Below are 17,914 nucleotides of genomic sequence, written 5' to 3'. Positions count from 1 at the left end.
GACATAATGAGGGTATCTTGCTGCGCATTGTCACCTATGTTTCAAAAGTTACAAAAAAATCTTCTCTGTGCATTTTTTTGGAACAACACGTGGTAATATGTTTACAAACTTTTCTAGGTATCTTCCTTCCTTGAGCTGATGTATATTCTTCACCAAAACTTCTCTAACTTTCGGCACGTTTTTTTTTCACATGTTTTCATTCTTCACCTTCTTTCTTCCCCTTTTTTTTGAGGGGCTCATGTTCGCTCTGGTCAGCATCTGATCTTAAGTCACTTGAATCACTCATTTCAATCATTTTTTACACAATAAGTTTTTACAAACTGCAGACAGGTCGTAAAGTGTTCGAATTTAAACGCACTTTTGATATCTATGCAATAAGGGCGTAGTGCCACCTTTGACATTATTGATTCTCACGCCATCAAAAAGTGGCTGATCTAAATAAGTTTTTGGGATACGAAACTAGATGGCTCTGTGCATGTTTTGATGTAATAACATCAAAACGGACTTTGGGTACCGAACGCCCTTGTTGCTCCCAATGCTTCAATTTTAATTGCTTTTTTTCGTTCCGTGACACATTGAACAGATTGTTTTTTAAGCTATTGCATAGCTTCTATCGCGGGCCTTGAGCGCGTAGACCGAATCCAGAAATTCCGTAACGAAAAAACCTCACGCTCCCCACTCCGACGGCCACGGAGGTGTGGCTTAAAGGCATGCTATGCAATAGCTTTACCGCGGCAGTCCCCAAGTGCTACACGTCGTTTTTTTTAATAATACGTTAGTCGGTAGTGTATTCAATAAAAAGTCATCAGATAATTAAAATCAGAAAGTGTTCTTTATTTCAACCTCACACAGGAATAAGGTTGTTAGGAATTTCCTATATCATAGATAATCACTGCATAGTGTAAAACAAAGTCACTGTCTATTCCTCATCATCATCATCATCACCCTTTTTTGACCACTGATCTGCTCTACTCTGTTGTCTTTTTGTCTGTTCCTATGTATGCTTAAATCTTTAAAACTATGCAACGGATTTTCAAGTGGCTTTTTTAATAGGTAAGAGTGCTTCTTGGGGAAGGTTTGAGCCACCTGCGGAAAGTTAAAACTTTCTGTTTTGCATAAGTACTGAATTAATTAAAATTACTATTTGTCAGTGTGAAGAAGCCTTATTGTAAAATTGAAAAATAAGAAGCTTATCGATGTTAATTTATATAAAAAAATAAGGAAATTAATGTGATGATGATATAATTGTAATTATCTTTTAATTCATGGTAAGTTTTGTATTATATATGTAAAGAATACCTACATTTGTTTTTTCTGTGCTATTTATTATCTGTTGTGTGTTGTGACGTGTGTGTTTGACATTTAAAGTGACATTGAGGCTCTGTATTCTCTGTATTTTCTGATTTCTCTGATTGTCAACTTTTTTTTATGGATTAAAGGCTTTAAATGTTGTTTTTTTTATTACAACGAAAAAAAACGCAACTATCTTTAATTCATTTCCCAATATTATTATCATTATATATATATTTATTCTAATCTGTTTATTTAAATGAAATGTAAAATAAGAAACTATTGTAAACTAGATTTCCGCCCGCAGCTTTGCCCGCATTTTCAAAGAAAAACTCGCATAGTTCCCGTTCCCGCATTTGCGGGATAAAACCTATCCTATTTGTTAATCCAAATGTGCACAGGCGATTATTCCGTAACTATTGCAGATATCAAAAAACTTTATACTGATATCGAAAACCCTTTACCTAATGAGCTACTCAGTCATTTATTGATGGATTTCAAAATTTTTTTCGGCCACTGATTAGTTTTGATCTATTTTTTAAGACTAGTAAGGTGAATATACTATTTTCTATTTTTTTAAACTTTTCCATTTTTCCATACAAACAAAATTAATGTCATTGAAAAAAAAATTAAATACAAATAAATTCAGTATTTTCTGATTTTTTCCTTTGTACACTCACTATTACCTAGTTGATTACAAAATTTGAACTTTCTAGGTCATCTGGAAGTGGGTTAGGTTTTGTATATATATCTATAAGTCAGTCAGTCTTAAAAAATGCGATTTTTGGATATTAATATCTACGCAACTGTTTAATCTGTATAGGTATATGAAATTTAAGGTTCTTGTTTATCTTGAGGTCCTCTTGATATGTACCAAATTTGGTTTATTTAACTTAAATAGTTTTCGAGTTATAAGGGGGTGAAAAGTGGCTCGAAATGGTTCGTGTAAATATACACACGGCTGCTGCTCACCAGTTCTCTTCGCTTGAACTCGGCTTGACACGCTGCCGCGTGTCTAGATCTAATTATTGTTCTTTTTTAATTCTATTTACCTATACCTATGTTATTCATCGAAATAAAATGCTGTTGTAATATATCTTTATTTATTTTGTATCATTGTATCCCATTCAACAAAGCCTAAATTAGTTCCAAGCCCAATAGCCCAAAGGTAACACGATATTAATTGACTGGGCGGGTTCTGTTATGGTTCTGAGTTATTGCTTCGCGCAAGTAAAATTATTGCTTTGCATCGCGCAAGTAACATGCTCCTTCCGATGCTAGCGATATATCAGATTCTGAAACTAAATTGCATGATGCACATACTAATTCTTCCACCCCTTGTATTCTCCTGCACCATCTATTGCATCTTCCCTTGCTAACGTAACAATAGATACATCCGACGATGAAGAATTCTGCCGCGATAACTAAGAATGCAGTAATCGCAAAATGGCGGTTTTGAGATAAACGCGGGAAAGACATTTTTACATATTTGAGGAAGACGTTTATATTTTATAGCCCTTGAAATCTATCAATAAAATTGGAAAAAATACAAGCTTTACAAAGATAATTATCTTATATTTCATAAATTAGTATATCCATTAATAATGCGTATTATTGCGTTAAGGTTTAGCATCAGGCCATGTGAAAATCACAGGACACTAAGTCTAAATACAGTACTTGCGCTCATTACTGCATTATGTTCTAGGGCATGTTGATTACTGCGTTATTTTTTAGTATTTGATACAGGTTTTTAATGTCCGGGGCTAAGTAGATGTACACATAATATCTTCTCACTTTTACACAGATTTAAAAAAAATGCTCTACGGTTGAAACCTACTGCGGGGATATTAAAATTAAACAATTTGTAGAAGAAAATTAAGTTTTATTAAGACAACATTTATTTTAACATCAGTTAAACTGACATGTACATGACAAACAGCGCGCAGGAGCAGCACACGTGCCGCACGTCTCACTTCGCCGAACGACGACGACGCAGAGATTTGCTTCAACAAAACGCAGCACTGTATCGTACGGTTACGATCTCGCGAATTTTTACCTGTGCTTTTACTACACACAAATGCAGTAATGTGGAGAACTGCGTTTTGACGTAGCAATTGGTCTACAGACACTAGAATAAAATGCTACAGTAATGGCTATTACTGCACTTTGTTTTAGGGTATCTTAACAAGAACTGCATTATTTTTAGCACATGTTTAATACGGCGCTTTTTCTTATCATTGATATAGTTTTCATGTAAGTACTGCAAAAATCGTTAGCTAAAAAACATACTTCCGGGTACTTTTTTTATGAAATTATTTTTTTTTCATGTTAATAAACCCCTTGGGATCCCATTTCTTGCAAAAAGTAAAAATCCCAAAAATGTCGATTACTGCATTCTTTGTTATCAGGGCAGAATTACACTCCGAAGATGCTGATATCATTATACCAGATTCTATCGTGCGTGAAATTGGCGAGCCCATTTATGAAAATGTTCCATCCGTATCTGGTATTCCTTCATTGCCTGCAACGCCTATAACATTCTTCATTAGGACACCGAAAAACAAGATCTAAGAAACCACTCACAGTCAAAGCCAAAAGACCAAAAAAAAAAAACAAAAAAAAAAAACGTGTAAGTAGCACTCGGGGACTGCCGCGGTAAAGCTATTGCATAGCATGCCTTCACACCGCCGCCCGTCGGAGTGAGGAGCGTGAGGTTTTTCGTTACGGAATTTCATTTCGGATTCGGTCCCCGCGCTCAAGGCCCGCCATAGAAGCTTTGCAATAGCTTAAAAAAATTTCAGCTGACTTACAATTGGAGAGTAGCTCAATTCCGTCACCAAGCGACAATAGAAGAAGGTGAGGAGGATGATTAATTGATTACATAGACCTGCCAGAAGATGATTCGCCTTTGAGTTTCTTTCACTTTTTTTTTCTCGAGATATTTTTACTAGTACCGTAGAGCAGACAAACTTATATTCAGTTCAACAGACCGGCAAGCCAATTCAACTAACAGACGAAGAATTATTTAGAGAAGTTTTTTAAAATTTTCATACAATATAAATTTGAATTGTTTTTTTTTTTAATTTTCATACAAAATACACTGTACTTCGGTATCAATTATTAGTTCTAAAATGTTCATTTCTGTATTTTTATTTAGTTAAAAAACATAAAAATAACTGTGGTTTTTATTTTCCGTAGTCTGGCAGTGTCCGCCTAAGAGAACATATAAATCTAACCATTAATAATTTCACAGTAATTGGCAAGGTCCGCTGTCACGGACACCAGTTTTCCCAGCAGTGGGCTATTGTATATTTTTTATTTTTATTTTTCCAGAACTTTATGACCTAAGTTTATGACATACTCCTGAAACCACAAAATTGTCAAATTCATATATTTTGAATATTTTTATCGGTGCCAAATTAAGGGTTAAGGCTGCTTTTCCACCAGAGATGTGCTATGTTACGTTGCTGTGGATGCGTTTGATATCCACCAATAATATTAATTGATATACATAGCTTAGTTTAGTTAGATACGTTTTTTATATGGAAGGATATTTGGATATTACTACGTGCTATGGATGCGTGCTGTGGATGCGGGCTATGGATGCGTGCCATGAATGGGTGCTGTCACGAGTGGTGTAACCTATGTACGGCGCTTACTATTTGATACATCGCATTGTTCGACATGCGCATCTTTCTCGCAACCCCAACGGCCCCCAACGGATCGACGCAGAAATCATCATTGTCAAACTATTATCGACATTGTCCTCATTAAAATAATATCGTATCTGCGCCGGCCCTAATTGTAATAAAGTATGTTGTAAAGTATTACATGAATAGATACCTAGTAGATAAAAATATTTTTCAAAATTCTTGCGAGGTCAAACTGAACCTATCAGAGATCAATTTTGAAAATTTGTGTTTTTTTAGTAGGATGTACTCGTTTGGAGAAAACACGTGTTGAATGCTATAGAAATCGCCAAACAACAGCTCTTATTACAATATGTCTAATTGTCTAGACTCTAGGATCAATTCAATGGAGAAAAAAGATGATTAACAGTTAACACCATTACAGCGATTCTTTTTTGTTTTAAGGATAATGTTAAAAACACAAAAGATATGACAAACCTCTAAATAAGAAAATCAATTAGTATATCGAAGGTTAGACTTTAAATTGTAAATGTAAAGCGCATCACACACGGTGAAGATAATGTAAAATATGTTTTATCTATATCTTAGAGCATATTTCCGATTATCGCTCGCCATACAAATCCTATAAGCCATAACACACGACGAAGATAATATATATTTTACCTTCAATATCTTAAGATACCAAGCTATAAGCCATCTATAGGCCGGGAGATACTGACACAAAATTTCGGGTCATTTATAACAGGATGGCGGTTCTACAGCTGGGTCTTAGTACGCAATGACAAAAATAATTAAGTCTTACAATCGTCGCCCCATGTTTGCAATCTGCGTTATTTTTTTTTTGGTAGAATTGTATACAAACAAAGAGAATATAACGATCCCATACGGTAAAAAAAATATTTTACGTATTGTACAGTCGTATTTTTGAAGCGTGACGAATAAATTAGTTTTGTCAAGTATGGCAGCACTTTTTCTTTTTTTACTGCCTACGAAGAAGAAGAAAAAATCGAGGTCAATTAATAAAAAAATAGGTTTTTTGCGATTTTCGCCGAGACGGTAAGCTAATCATAAGTATAATTACCTGGGACCAAAATTGTAGATTATAAAATTATCTAAATACATTTTTTTCTAGGAGCCACCGTTTCTACGAAAAATCTATGTTTTCATTTATTAATTGCAAAAAAAAATTTCAATCATCAGAACGACAGGAAATTTTAATATTTTATTTTTAAGTGTGTTTTTCACAATATTGTTAAATTGCGACTGGATGAAAATTTTATTTGTGGTCGTCTTCATCGTTGGTAGGGTGAACAAATCCTTAGCGAAATATCGACAATTGACAATTAAAATAAATGACAATTAGTATCGCTAGCGCATCTTAATCGTGTGTGATACCATAAGGCTGGTTGCAGAGCTTGACCGACCATCAGTGCGTACCAAGCGTACCGTCGGTCCTGACGATACGCATCAACAATGTGTATGCCTATGACACTACGCATGACAATACGCGTGCGTATGGTCGGTCTAGCTATGAACGGTTTTATGAATTTCCATACATTATGACAAGCGCGACTGACGTACGCACTGATGGTCGGTCAAGCTCTGCAACCAGCCTATGATACTGTAATATTTTATATTATAGAATCTTAACATAAAATATTATAGTATCTTCTGCTATGATATATAAAAAAGCTAGATACGTTACCCGCTCTCTATTTTGGCAAGAAAAAACTCAGCTAAGTGCCCAAGTTTCACTTAGTCACGCACCATTCAGCGTCGTGGCTGGACGTTCTTTTTATATTTTAATCGGCAGTTGTTATTACGAAGTACAACAGAAGAAGTGCGTCAGAGTGAAAGAGAGAACAACTGTATTGGTGATAATGCGTTAGTAAGTAGGTATGTATTAATTACGCTGTTTTTTAGTGCAATGATGTTGGCGTATGCCGCGTCTACTAGTATAATAGGTCATTGATCTTCACCATGTGTGATGCGCTTTAAATGTTAAAACTATTATAAGGATTTAAAAGTGCTTCTAGAAGAAGTCAAATTGAATAATGATGTTTCAGGAGTTCGAGTTAATTATAAAGTAAAAAAACACCTATTCCAACAATTAATTTTCCATTTCATTTACTTTCAAGATTACAATAATATTAAAATGTGTAATTATCTTACTATTTAATTCAATGTATATGCGCCCTCAAGGCTTATACATCATGGAAAATTTTATCAAAAACAAACATGAATCGTTTTGAAGAGGTATTTATTAAAATCTATAAAAAAAAATGTTGTGTGGTTTTATGAAACCACGGTAAAAGTGAAACTTTTTTTCACACTATAGACATAATATAACTAAAAATTATCGTATTTGTACGATAATTATCGTACGTATCGTGCGTCACGCGACATGCGCTACACAGACCGAAAAGTTTGAGACGATATAATAAAAGTTTCACTTTAATAAATCATAAAAACATACTTTTATGAAGAGATAATTAAGTTATAAACGAATGTTTATTCTTTACTAGCTACGTCCGCGGTTTAACCTCCTGGGGCCTGCGGTCATATATATATTACATAGACAATAAAAAAATATTTCAACGCCATCTTTTGCGTATATGCGGGAATAATACCTCTAATCAACCTCTAATCGATGTAGTGGTATGTCATCCGCTATACTAAACGGTTTTTGGTTATATAAGTGACAGTGATTTGAAGTATTCTCATTTCGAAGTTGACGGTGGCTGTGCGACGGCAAACACGTGGTCAGTAATCTTACATATTTTCTAGTGGTACCATTCGTATATTGCAGTATATCTTTGTATATCTAATTATAAAAGATATTATTTCTGCAACCGCAATAGTTATTTTGAAAGATAAATCTAAAACTTGTGAAAAATATGAATGTTTTCTTTTATGTCATACTGGTAAGACATTTGGTCTCAATTCTTGCCGATTTGGTATTGGTTACAAGAGTCCCATGTATTACCTATATGACATTCTTTAGTTTATGTTACAGATTTCATTATAATTTTCAAGGATTATAAGATACTGAGATCTACCAACACCTGGATGAGTCAAATATTGACCTATATGATGGACCTATGGTGTTTCTTGCCGGTTCTTCTCCATAGATACTGCTTTCCGAATCGGTGGTAAATGTTAATACTGTTATGACGATTCAAAAGTGCTTTTAGAAGAAGTCTAATTGAATAAATAAATGTTTGAGATGAAGATAATCCCCCAAATGATACCGATGAAGCCGCCCAAACACCAGAAAATGAGTCTTCTTCCATTCGTCCAATGAGTATGAGTCACGTCAGTACAGAATCGTCACTATGTATGTCATCTTCAGTTGTTGGCAGACCATTTCGGGTACGCACATGACGTGGACCAAGCATTAGAGGAGGCTGAACAAGAGGATGGATTAGAAATAAGACCTAGGGGTGGACGTGACAATATAAATACACCGCCGCGCCGGCGCCGGTGCAAAATACTTGAACTGGTTATTTCTCACCCTTAAAAATACCTATCTTTGAACCAAGTTACAAAAAATAGATACAGAACAATAGATAGAATAATAAATATTAGGTTTCAAGTTTAAAAATATATAATAACTAAAAAAACATGTAGTTTTTCTTCATTTTCATAAACTTATTACACTTGGAACTGGGACCCCCTGTAATATATAAATGACATAAAGAAAATCCAAGTTTTCCACAAAAGATTTTTTTTCCATTTTTTTGAATATCTATAATTGCATTAGAACAGATACAGCTACTTTTTATTAAAAAAGAAAGAAAAAAAAAATCCTGGGTCTCAGGAGGTTAATCCGCGTGGCTCCGCTCCTGTTGGTCTTAGCGTGATGATATCTAGCCTTTAGCCTTCCTAGATGAATGGGCTATCTAACACTGAAATATTTTTTTTAAATCGGACCAGTAGTTCCAGAGATAAGCGCGTTCAAAAAAACAAACTCTTCAGCTTTATAATATAAGTTTAGATATTTTTTTAAGTTTTAGGTAAATTTGAATATCTATAGATATTAATTAATATTAAGTATACTACAGTGATATGAATAATTTAAAGTGGTTTATTTCTTTTAGGAAAGGACGCTACTATCTATTTATTTGTATCTCAAAGATTTTTAGTAGGTAGGTATGTAATACAATAAAAATAATGAAAAAATATAATGTTACGTTGAAAATAAATCTGATAGAAATAAATGTCCATTTCTTCTAAAATGACTTTTTGAATTAAATGGAATATCTCCGTTTCATACATTTTGATGGTAGGGGAGAGGGGGGCACATTTGAACACTTTTTAAATAAAAATTTTTTTGTCCCGTATGGTATGACCAATCAAGATTTATTTTATTTTAATATAAGATATGGGGCTTATACTACATAAAAAAAATTATATTTAGTTATTTTGACTTGCTATAGTTACACAGTATCAATTTTTAAAAAGCTCGATTTTGTTGAAATGTGCCCCGCGAATGGGGCACATTTGAAACCCCTAGGGGCAGTTTTGACAAATTGGAATAAAATGGAAACCATGTCACTTAGAACATAATCAACAATATATTTATGTTATTTGTAGCAAATTTTATGATAGTATACTGTCATTTATGTCTTACAATAACTATTAATTAAATAAACTTATATAAAACTCTTAACAGCCTGGGGCAGTCTTGAACAAAGAACACGTTATTTTAACCGAGATCAAATTGGACATTGCGAAACAATATCAAAAATAATATTCATAAGTAACTTAGCAAATGTGACATTTTAAAGACGTTTAAATCTATAATAAACAATCATGACAACTAAATGACCACAAAATATAATTATTAAAAATGCAAACCACATCAATACTTTGATGGTTAATACTACCAAAATATTGGACTTTGAAATAAATTTAAATATAAATATGAGATAGGTTAAAGTACCTAACCCATCTTAAATTTACTGAAGTCAAAATTAAAAGTTAATAAAGCAGCTGTTCGTGAAGTTCCTCCAGTAGGGCATGGCTTCGGAAGTTTCTTTACAACATCCGTGATAGGCACAAAAGATTGATCTTCTTTTTCAGGGAAAAAGAATTTATAACAGAACTTCTTTTTCATGAAAGAAACTAAAAACATATTTCCATCTTTTCTTTTTATAGCCATAGTTCATACTGGACATTTTCAAAAAGTAACCTTCCAGCATACGCTCCTCATCATTGGTAAAAATTTGATGCATGGTGTGTTTGCTGCTATAGTTTTCGTTTTTGGCGTTATGTTTTCCTTAAATTTTTTAACTCTATAAAATAAAGTTGACGGTTTTATGTTAAATATCGTAGCAGCGGTCCTCAACTTCATGCCATCATTGACAACATATGAAACAGCTCGTTGGGCATCTTCTTCGATCACATCACTTTCTTTTTTCTTTTTATAATTTCTTACCATTATGACTGTAAAGTAAAGACAGTAAAAAATGTAATTACTTACTTAGTAAAAGGGTCAGCTTTACATGTATATGTGTATGGGGCAGTTTTGAACATTTTATTCAAAAGTGCCCCAGTTATTTTGATCAAATCTGCCCCAATACCAACCTTCACAAATAAAAAATTTTGGACGTGAAAGTAACTTGTGTTCAATGATCTCATATTTGTAAATACTTTGTCTGTAATACGTGAAACACTATAAAATAATAACAACTCGAATATAATACTTACGTTTTCAGTAATTTTCATTTAACCAAAAAAATATTTGTTTACTTTCGTCTCCGTCAAAGTAACCGGCAATATTTTCGCAAAATGACACTGACATAGACGTTAGTTGACAACTGACAGATGTGTAGTTCGGTGTTACCAGTATTAAAAAGGTGATGGAGGTCGAAAACAGTAAAGGATGCGTTCATAAATCGAATAATTCAAAACTGCCCCTGTTCTAAACTGCCCCCCTCTCCCCTATCCAAACATGTTTTCCGCCACTGATTGCAGCGAATTTAAGTTAACAAGTTAACAACAACTAAGAAATAATGATTAGATAAATTAAGAAACGTTTATATATCAAAAATATATTAATTTATCAAAACGTCGTGTGGATCCTTCTTTACTTTCATTAATCATATAAATAAGCAGAAAATTCCATTACTTTATACTATTAATCAAGCAGACATCAACATGATGAAATTTTTGGTCATATTCTTGCTATTAACAGCTTGGATAGCAAATGGTAAGTCTTATTTTGTATGAATTATCTAGATTTTATTAAATATATTGCTTTTATTGTTTATTGTATTTAAACATTGGAGATATTCACCATCTTTGATATATATAAATCTCGTGTCACAATGTTTGTCCTCAATGGACTCCTAAACCACTCAACCGATTATAATAAAATTCGCACACCATGTGCAGTTCGATCCAACTTGAGGGATAGGATAGTTTAAACATGTAGGTACCACGGGCGAAGCCGGGGCGGACCACTAGTACTCGTATAAGTCTATGACCTAAATTACTTTATATGATAAAATTTAATTTGCTTTCAATCGCCTCATTTAGCACAAAGTAATAAAGTAGGTAATAGAAACAGATACCTAGATGCTACGTATTACGTGCTACGTATACCTACTGCTACGTACAAAAAATCTGTTAACTTTTTAATATGCTGATTTTATAACCCGATCTTATTTTTATGGCAACTTTTTTGCTACTTGTTCTGAAACACATTTAAAATATCCATGTTAAAGTAAACAAAACTTTAACTATTCCCCAAAATTAGGATACTTTATAATCACTATCACTACATAGTATAAAACAAAGTCGCTTTATCTGTCCCTATGTCCCTTTGTATGCTTAAATCTTTAAAACTACAACGGATTTTGATGCGGTTTTTTTTAAAAGATAGAGTGATTCAAGAGGAAGGTTTTAGTATATAATTTATTAGGTTTTAGACAAAGCGGGCGAAGCCGTGGGCGGTAAGCTAGTTAATTATATTATAGATGTTATTATTTCTAGACTAAAGCCGATTTTGAAATTCGCTGCACCAGTAGAATTCTATAGCTTTTTTATACCTCTCTCTAAATATTATTACAAAAATTTTCACGTCTGTTTCTATTGGTTGAAGCGTGATGTTATATAACCTAATATGTATAAAATATTCGTCTACAAATGAACTATCCAACCCAAAACATATTTTCAATTAGATCTACTTTTGCCTGAGATTGGGGCATTCAAACAATTTATAACACTAATTCTTCAGTCAGTATTAGTGTACATCATTCCAGTCTCCAGATATACTAAAAAAGTATATAAAGGTTTGTATTTTAAATTAATTAAATTGATTGCAGGGACTCTACAAGGCGACGATAAAGTAGCACCTTTTAGTGACGACAATGGTGGAGACGGCTATGAAGAAATTGCATTTGAAGACAACAGTGAAATTAGAAAAATACGTTCAATTGAAGCTAATGCTGAAGAAGACGATGAAATAGCTCCGTTGCCTTCACTAGAAGGAGACGGTGAAGAAGTACCTTCAATTAGCAACAATGAAGTCGACACTAAAATAGTTGGAGGGAAAAACGCATCAGACGGAGCGTACCCACACCAAGTATCGCTAAAGGCAAGCACTTGGATGGAATTCCACTTCTGCGGCGGATCCATCATTTTCCCAAAATGGGTGTTAACAGCTGCCCATTGCACGAAAGAGTAAATATCATGAATAACAAAATATTATGTAGAGGAAATGAAATCATTTTTTCCCATTGTATGCTATATACATACTTATAACTTTCATCTAAATAAATAATACAGTAGATAATATCCTCTCCTAGAACCTCTTCATAGTAAAGCTGGAGCGATTGGAAATTTTAAAATAAGAAAAAATAATGGTTATCTCATTTCTTATACATATTATTTCTGTAGTTTACAGGCTGAAGATATAACAGTACTAGCTGGAACGAACACAATTTCGTCAGGCGGCTCCAGATATGAAGTGGACCAAATAGTAAGACATGAGAAATTTAATAGATCATCGTTGGCTAACGATATCGCACTTCTTAAGACAAAAAATGAATTCGAGTTCGGCCCGAAAATCGCTCCCATAGCCTTGGCATCAAAGGAAACCCCCGTTGGAACAGAAACAACAGCGGTTGGATGGGGAGTCATTCGTGTGAGTCGCTCATATTATCGATACCAAATTGCAATAAAATTTTACATATTTTTAAACACGTAATTTTCTCTTTTCAAGAAAAACCTCCTAACCAGTTATTTAAAGACGTCGTCAAATCGGGGGTCGTCAAATTTTAATACGCTATAAAATAAATATTTAATCTTTCAGAACAGAAATGAGTTACCGGACGATTTACAAATGCTAACTATGTATACAGTATCTTTGGATGAATGTAAAGAAGCCTACAAGAAATGGCAGTATAAATATCCGTTATCAGAGGATCAAATATGCGCACAATTGAGACCAGGAGCAACTACATGTTCGGTGAATAGTTTATTTTGCCTTTTTCAGATAAGTAAAAATTGTGACGTGATCTGTACAGATATACTGCCAATTTAACAACAGTGATCGTTAGTGTTATATCATACCTCATTTTTTGGCGTATTACCTGTGGTCCCCCCGCTATGACCCACTGGTGGGTCTACGGGTAATATTTTTTCCCCGTGGACCCACTGCTATAGAATGATATGACAGTGGGTCTACGGGCACTTGAATTAAAAGTTATTTTTACCGAGGTCCCCCGCTGCCATGCTAACCAGTATAGAGACAGGATTACTACATTATCTGCACTTCCCGGTTTATGACCTGCGTAATTATTTAGAACTAGCTTTCCGCCCGCGGCTTCGCCCGCGTTTTCAAAGAAAAACCCGTTCCCCTAGGATTTCCGGTATAAAACCTATCCTATGTCCTTTCCCGGGTATCAAAATATCTCTATACCAAATTTCATGCAAATTGGTTCAGTAGTTAAGGCGTGATTGAGTAACAGACAGACAGACAGAGTTACTTTCGCATTTATAATATTAGTATGGATTAACAGTTAGTTTCGAATAGTTTCCGTTGTAGATATCAGATTTAACTAAAATCTATACTAATATTGTAAAGCTAAAATTTATATTCCAAACTGCAATAAAACAAATACAAAATAAACGAAACTAGCTGACAATGTGTGAGAGTCTGATATCAATATAAATAATTTTTAACGCATTACGCAGGTCGTAAACCGGAAAGTGCAGATAATGTAGAAATCCTGTCTATACTGGTCAAAGCATGGCAGCGGGGGACCACGGGTAAAAATAACTTTTAATTCAAGTGCCCGTAGACCCACTGTCATATCATTCTATAGCAGTGGGTCCACGGGGAAAAAATATTACCCGTAGACCCACCAGTGGGTCATAGCGGGGGGACCACAGGTAATACGCCCATTTTTTAGATTATAAAATACATCCATTATGACTAGTCTACATTGTATCGATATGTAAAATAATTTATATTATCATCATCATTGTCATCATATTATAATATTATCCATATTGAAGGCCGTGGTCCTAGACACTAAGCGCCTTTTCACACTACCCGGCTGCCGGATAGCCGGCGCCGGCTACCCGTGGTGAAGTGTATGGGCATGGTACATAGCTTTCACATGTACCGGCGTAATCTATCCGGCAGGCGGTTGCCGTGTGCGCGCCGGAACCACCACTGTGCGTCCGGTCACGAGGCATCGGTTAGCCGGCGGTACAGGTACAGTCTGCGAGAGTACGTTAGTACTTTAAAAACCTGTCTTCATGTGCTCGTAGATCTGGGAATAATGTATAGAATGCACCTAATGCTTCTCTTTTCATATTAATTGGATGAACCCCATAATTTCTTGATTTTTCTTTCCGGTGCAGATAATTTCGTCTTCGATATAAAAGCCACATTGCTATTATTTGTTCACGGTCCATCTTTGAAACTATAGAATGAGACTGTACTCTTGTCGGCTCTCTAGCCAGCCGATACTGCCGGCATCAACCGGGACATGTGAAAGCTTATTTGACACCGGATATCCGGCGCCGGCTACCCGGCAACCGGGTAGTGTGAAAAGGCACTAAACCACTGCTCAATATAAATAATGGATGAAAATAAAACTCAACAAGTTATCTGAAATATGGCAAACGATGAAACCGGTCCCAAAACAATTAATTAAAAAAAATTATGAGGGTGCATAATTAAAATTATTTCTTCAAACTTATTATTCAAATAATTTTTCACGACTTCGAGCTTTATTTTACTGAAGTGAAACTTTTTAGGCGCGTTGAGAGTAAAATTTTAAGTCATGGAAATACCGTCACGTCGACACATACGTGGAGTAAGGCGACAATTTTGGTATCTTTGAATCTTGTCATAGAAGTTTCATTTCTGACACGTGTGCTCGCACACACGCTCTTTTTTACTGTATAACTTTCTGTTTCCAGGGTGACTCTGGTGGTCCTCTTATTGCTGATGATGAGATCATAGGCATTGTGTCTTTTAACGCTAAACCTTGTGGTCAAGACTATCCAGATGTATTCGCTAAGGTGTATTCTTTCGTCGATTGGATAAAAGATAAAGTTGGTTCAGAATAATGAATGACTTTACCAAAATAAAGATATTATAATAGCCATTATATTATATTAATGAATGAATAAAATATTATCATTTAATTCTTTTTTTTTTATTTCTTGATATCGAGGTGACCTGAAATTTGTTTCTTTTTCTTTAAACTGTTGGCTTTGTTGACTTTGACCTTATTTTTTTCTAATATGTACCTGATATCAGTGTCCTAAAATTAGATATGAGCTATTGCTAGAAATGCTATTGTAGTTTTATTTACCGACGGTGAAAGAGCCATAAGCAAAAACTGTACTTATGTGCGCTAAGAGACAAAAATAAAAAATGTGTGCGTGAACTAGTGTACCTACACACGTAAGAAGTGAAACTTCTTTATGATCCTATTTTTCAAAAAATAATTGACTATATTATGCAACTTTACAGAAACACGTTGAATCACGCGTGGTGAGGATAAGAAAAAGATGGCGCGTAACGGAAAAATGTCACGCGTAACGAAAAAATGTTACACTAAATTTTTTTCCAACCCCGATAAAGAAGTTTCACTTCAATAAACTTTTACAGTAAAACTTTTACTGCTCATCGGACACAATTTATCTACATGATAAAGCTTATCGCGAGCTTTAATAATAATAATATATGCAGATACTCGTAATTTATTTGAACATTTTAATAAATAAAATGAACCTTTTTACTTAATTACTTATCGACTAGTGACTCACATTTATCACATTTATTAATATAAAAGTCAAAGCGTTTACAATTCTATAGTTATTCATTGTAGTTATTTGATAAGCTTCTTGGATAAAACTATTCACGTGTACGTGAAGTGAATAGTAGAATAAACTTAGGGCGTATTCAGAAAGAAAGCTTGAAACTTATAAGCGCTTATAAGCGCTGATCGGCGCCGACAAGTTCCGACAAGCTTCAACAATGCTGGTGGCTGCCATATAAAATTTGTGTAGAACGAACCAGCATTGACAAGCGCCGATAAGCGCTTACAAGTTTCAAGCTTTCTTTCTGAATACGCCCTTACAATATAAAAGATCCTTGACATCCCGTGAAGTATGTTTGACATAACTTTGCACTTGATATAAGTATGTGACGTCACAGAATCCCACAGATGGACTAAATAGTTATACTTACTTATTAGAGTACTAGGTTTCCGCCCGCGGCTTCGCCCGCGCAGTCAAAGAAAAACCCGCATAGTTCCCGTTCCTGTGGGATTTCCGGGTTTGCGTCATTTTCCCGGGATAAAAAGTAGCTTATGTCCTTTCTTGAGTATCAAAATATCTCCATAGCAAATTTCATGAAAATTGGTTCTGTAGTTTAGGAGTGATTGAGTAACAGACAGACAGAGTTACTTTCGCATTTATAATATTAGTATGGATTTACCAATATTCAGCTAGTCCATTGAAATGTTACATTTTTTAGGCCTAACCTTCCGTTTTTTAGAGGACGTAATTTTATTGTTTTGATGTGCAGAGGAGGTCAGTGTGAAGCATAAACCAAGTTTGTGGGGTCACCACCCTTGTCCCACGGCCACGGCCGCCATCTTGCAAATAGCGATTGAAATGGTTTTTACTATACAGGGTTAGTTGTAAAACACCGGCAACCTCTCAGGACAAGATAGCTAACATCATAAGTAAGTAACAACATTAATTGTTCTACGACTTTTGGCATAACGCAATTAATTATTTTTAAATGATTTTTTAAACTTTTATTGTACCTACTCTCCTAATATTTGTCTATGTTCATTTGTGTATGTTCTATTCATTATCGGATGGACGACGCGACACCCCCTTGCCCCTCTCGTTCGCTTCTTGTTTACGTAATTTTTGGGAGGTGTAGAGTTTATAATATTCAAACGGAAAATTAAATGAATATTTATTTTTGTATGAAAATAAAATCTAACAAATTATCAAAAGTCGTAGAACAAATGTTGTTGCTTATGATGTTAGCTATCTTGTCCTGCGAGGTTGCCGGTGTTTTACAACTAACCCTGTATATCTCTTAAACTATTTATCTGATAAAAAATCGTTTACAATATTTGTTGCAAATTAAATTCTCCACAACTTTGGTCCAGTAACTTTTTGTCGTAGAACTACAAATAAAAAAGTTATAAGCGAAAATGTTCAGAAATTAGACATATTTATATTTTTAAATAAAACTTTTTTTTGTCATTTTACGAAGAAATTATATCAGACCATTTTTACAGATTGGTTTTCGAGGAACAACTTTAAACTTTTATATACAAAATTTTTTAATTACGTGAATAGCTAAGGTTTTACAGCGCTCCGAAGTGAGAACTATTTTTCAGTACTCTTAACTATACATAATATATTGGCTATTGACTCTTCTCCCAGACTCCAGAACAATGGAAGCACACTGAAGAACA

At 34.4% G+C, this 17,914-nt stretch overlaps 1 protein-coding gene across 1 annotated transcript; it reads left to right on the top strand.

The window, feature by feature from the left end:
* Positions 1-11,102: 11,102 nt before the first annotated feature.
* On the top strand, positions 11,103-15,611 carry LOC123699078 (chymotrypsin-2-like). Its single transcript, XM_045645948.1, has 5 exons — positions 11,103-11,154; positions 12,209-12,629; positions 12,846-13,092; positions 13,261-13,416; positions 15,384-15,611. The coding sequence occupies exons 1-5, from the start codon at positions 11,103-11,105 to the stop codon at positions 15,531-15,533; spliced, it is 1,026 nt and encodes a 341-aa protein (XP_045501904.1). The 3' UTR covers positions 15,534-15,611.
* The last annotated feature ends 2,303 nt before the right edge of the window (positions 15,612-17,914 follow it).

The sequence above is a fragment of the Colias croceus genome, chromosome 2, assembly GCF_905220415.1.
Source record: "Colias croceus chromosome 2, ilColCroc2.1".
NCBI classification, from domain to species: Eukaryota; Metazoa; Arthropoda; class Insecta; order Lepidoptera; family Pieridae; genus Colias; species Colias croceus.
Note: the sequence above shows the minus strand (reverse complement) of the source record. Positions and strands in the feature narration are given on the sequence as shown.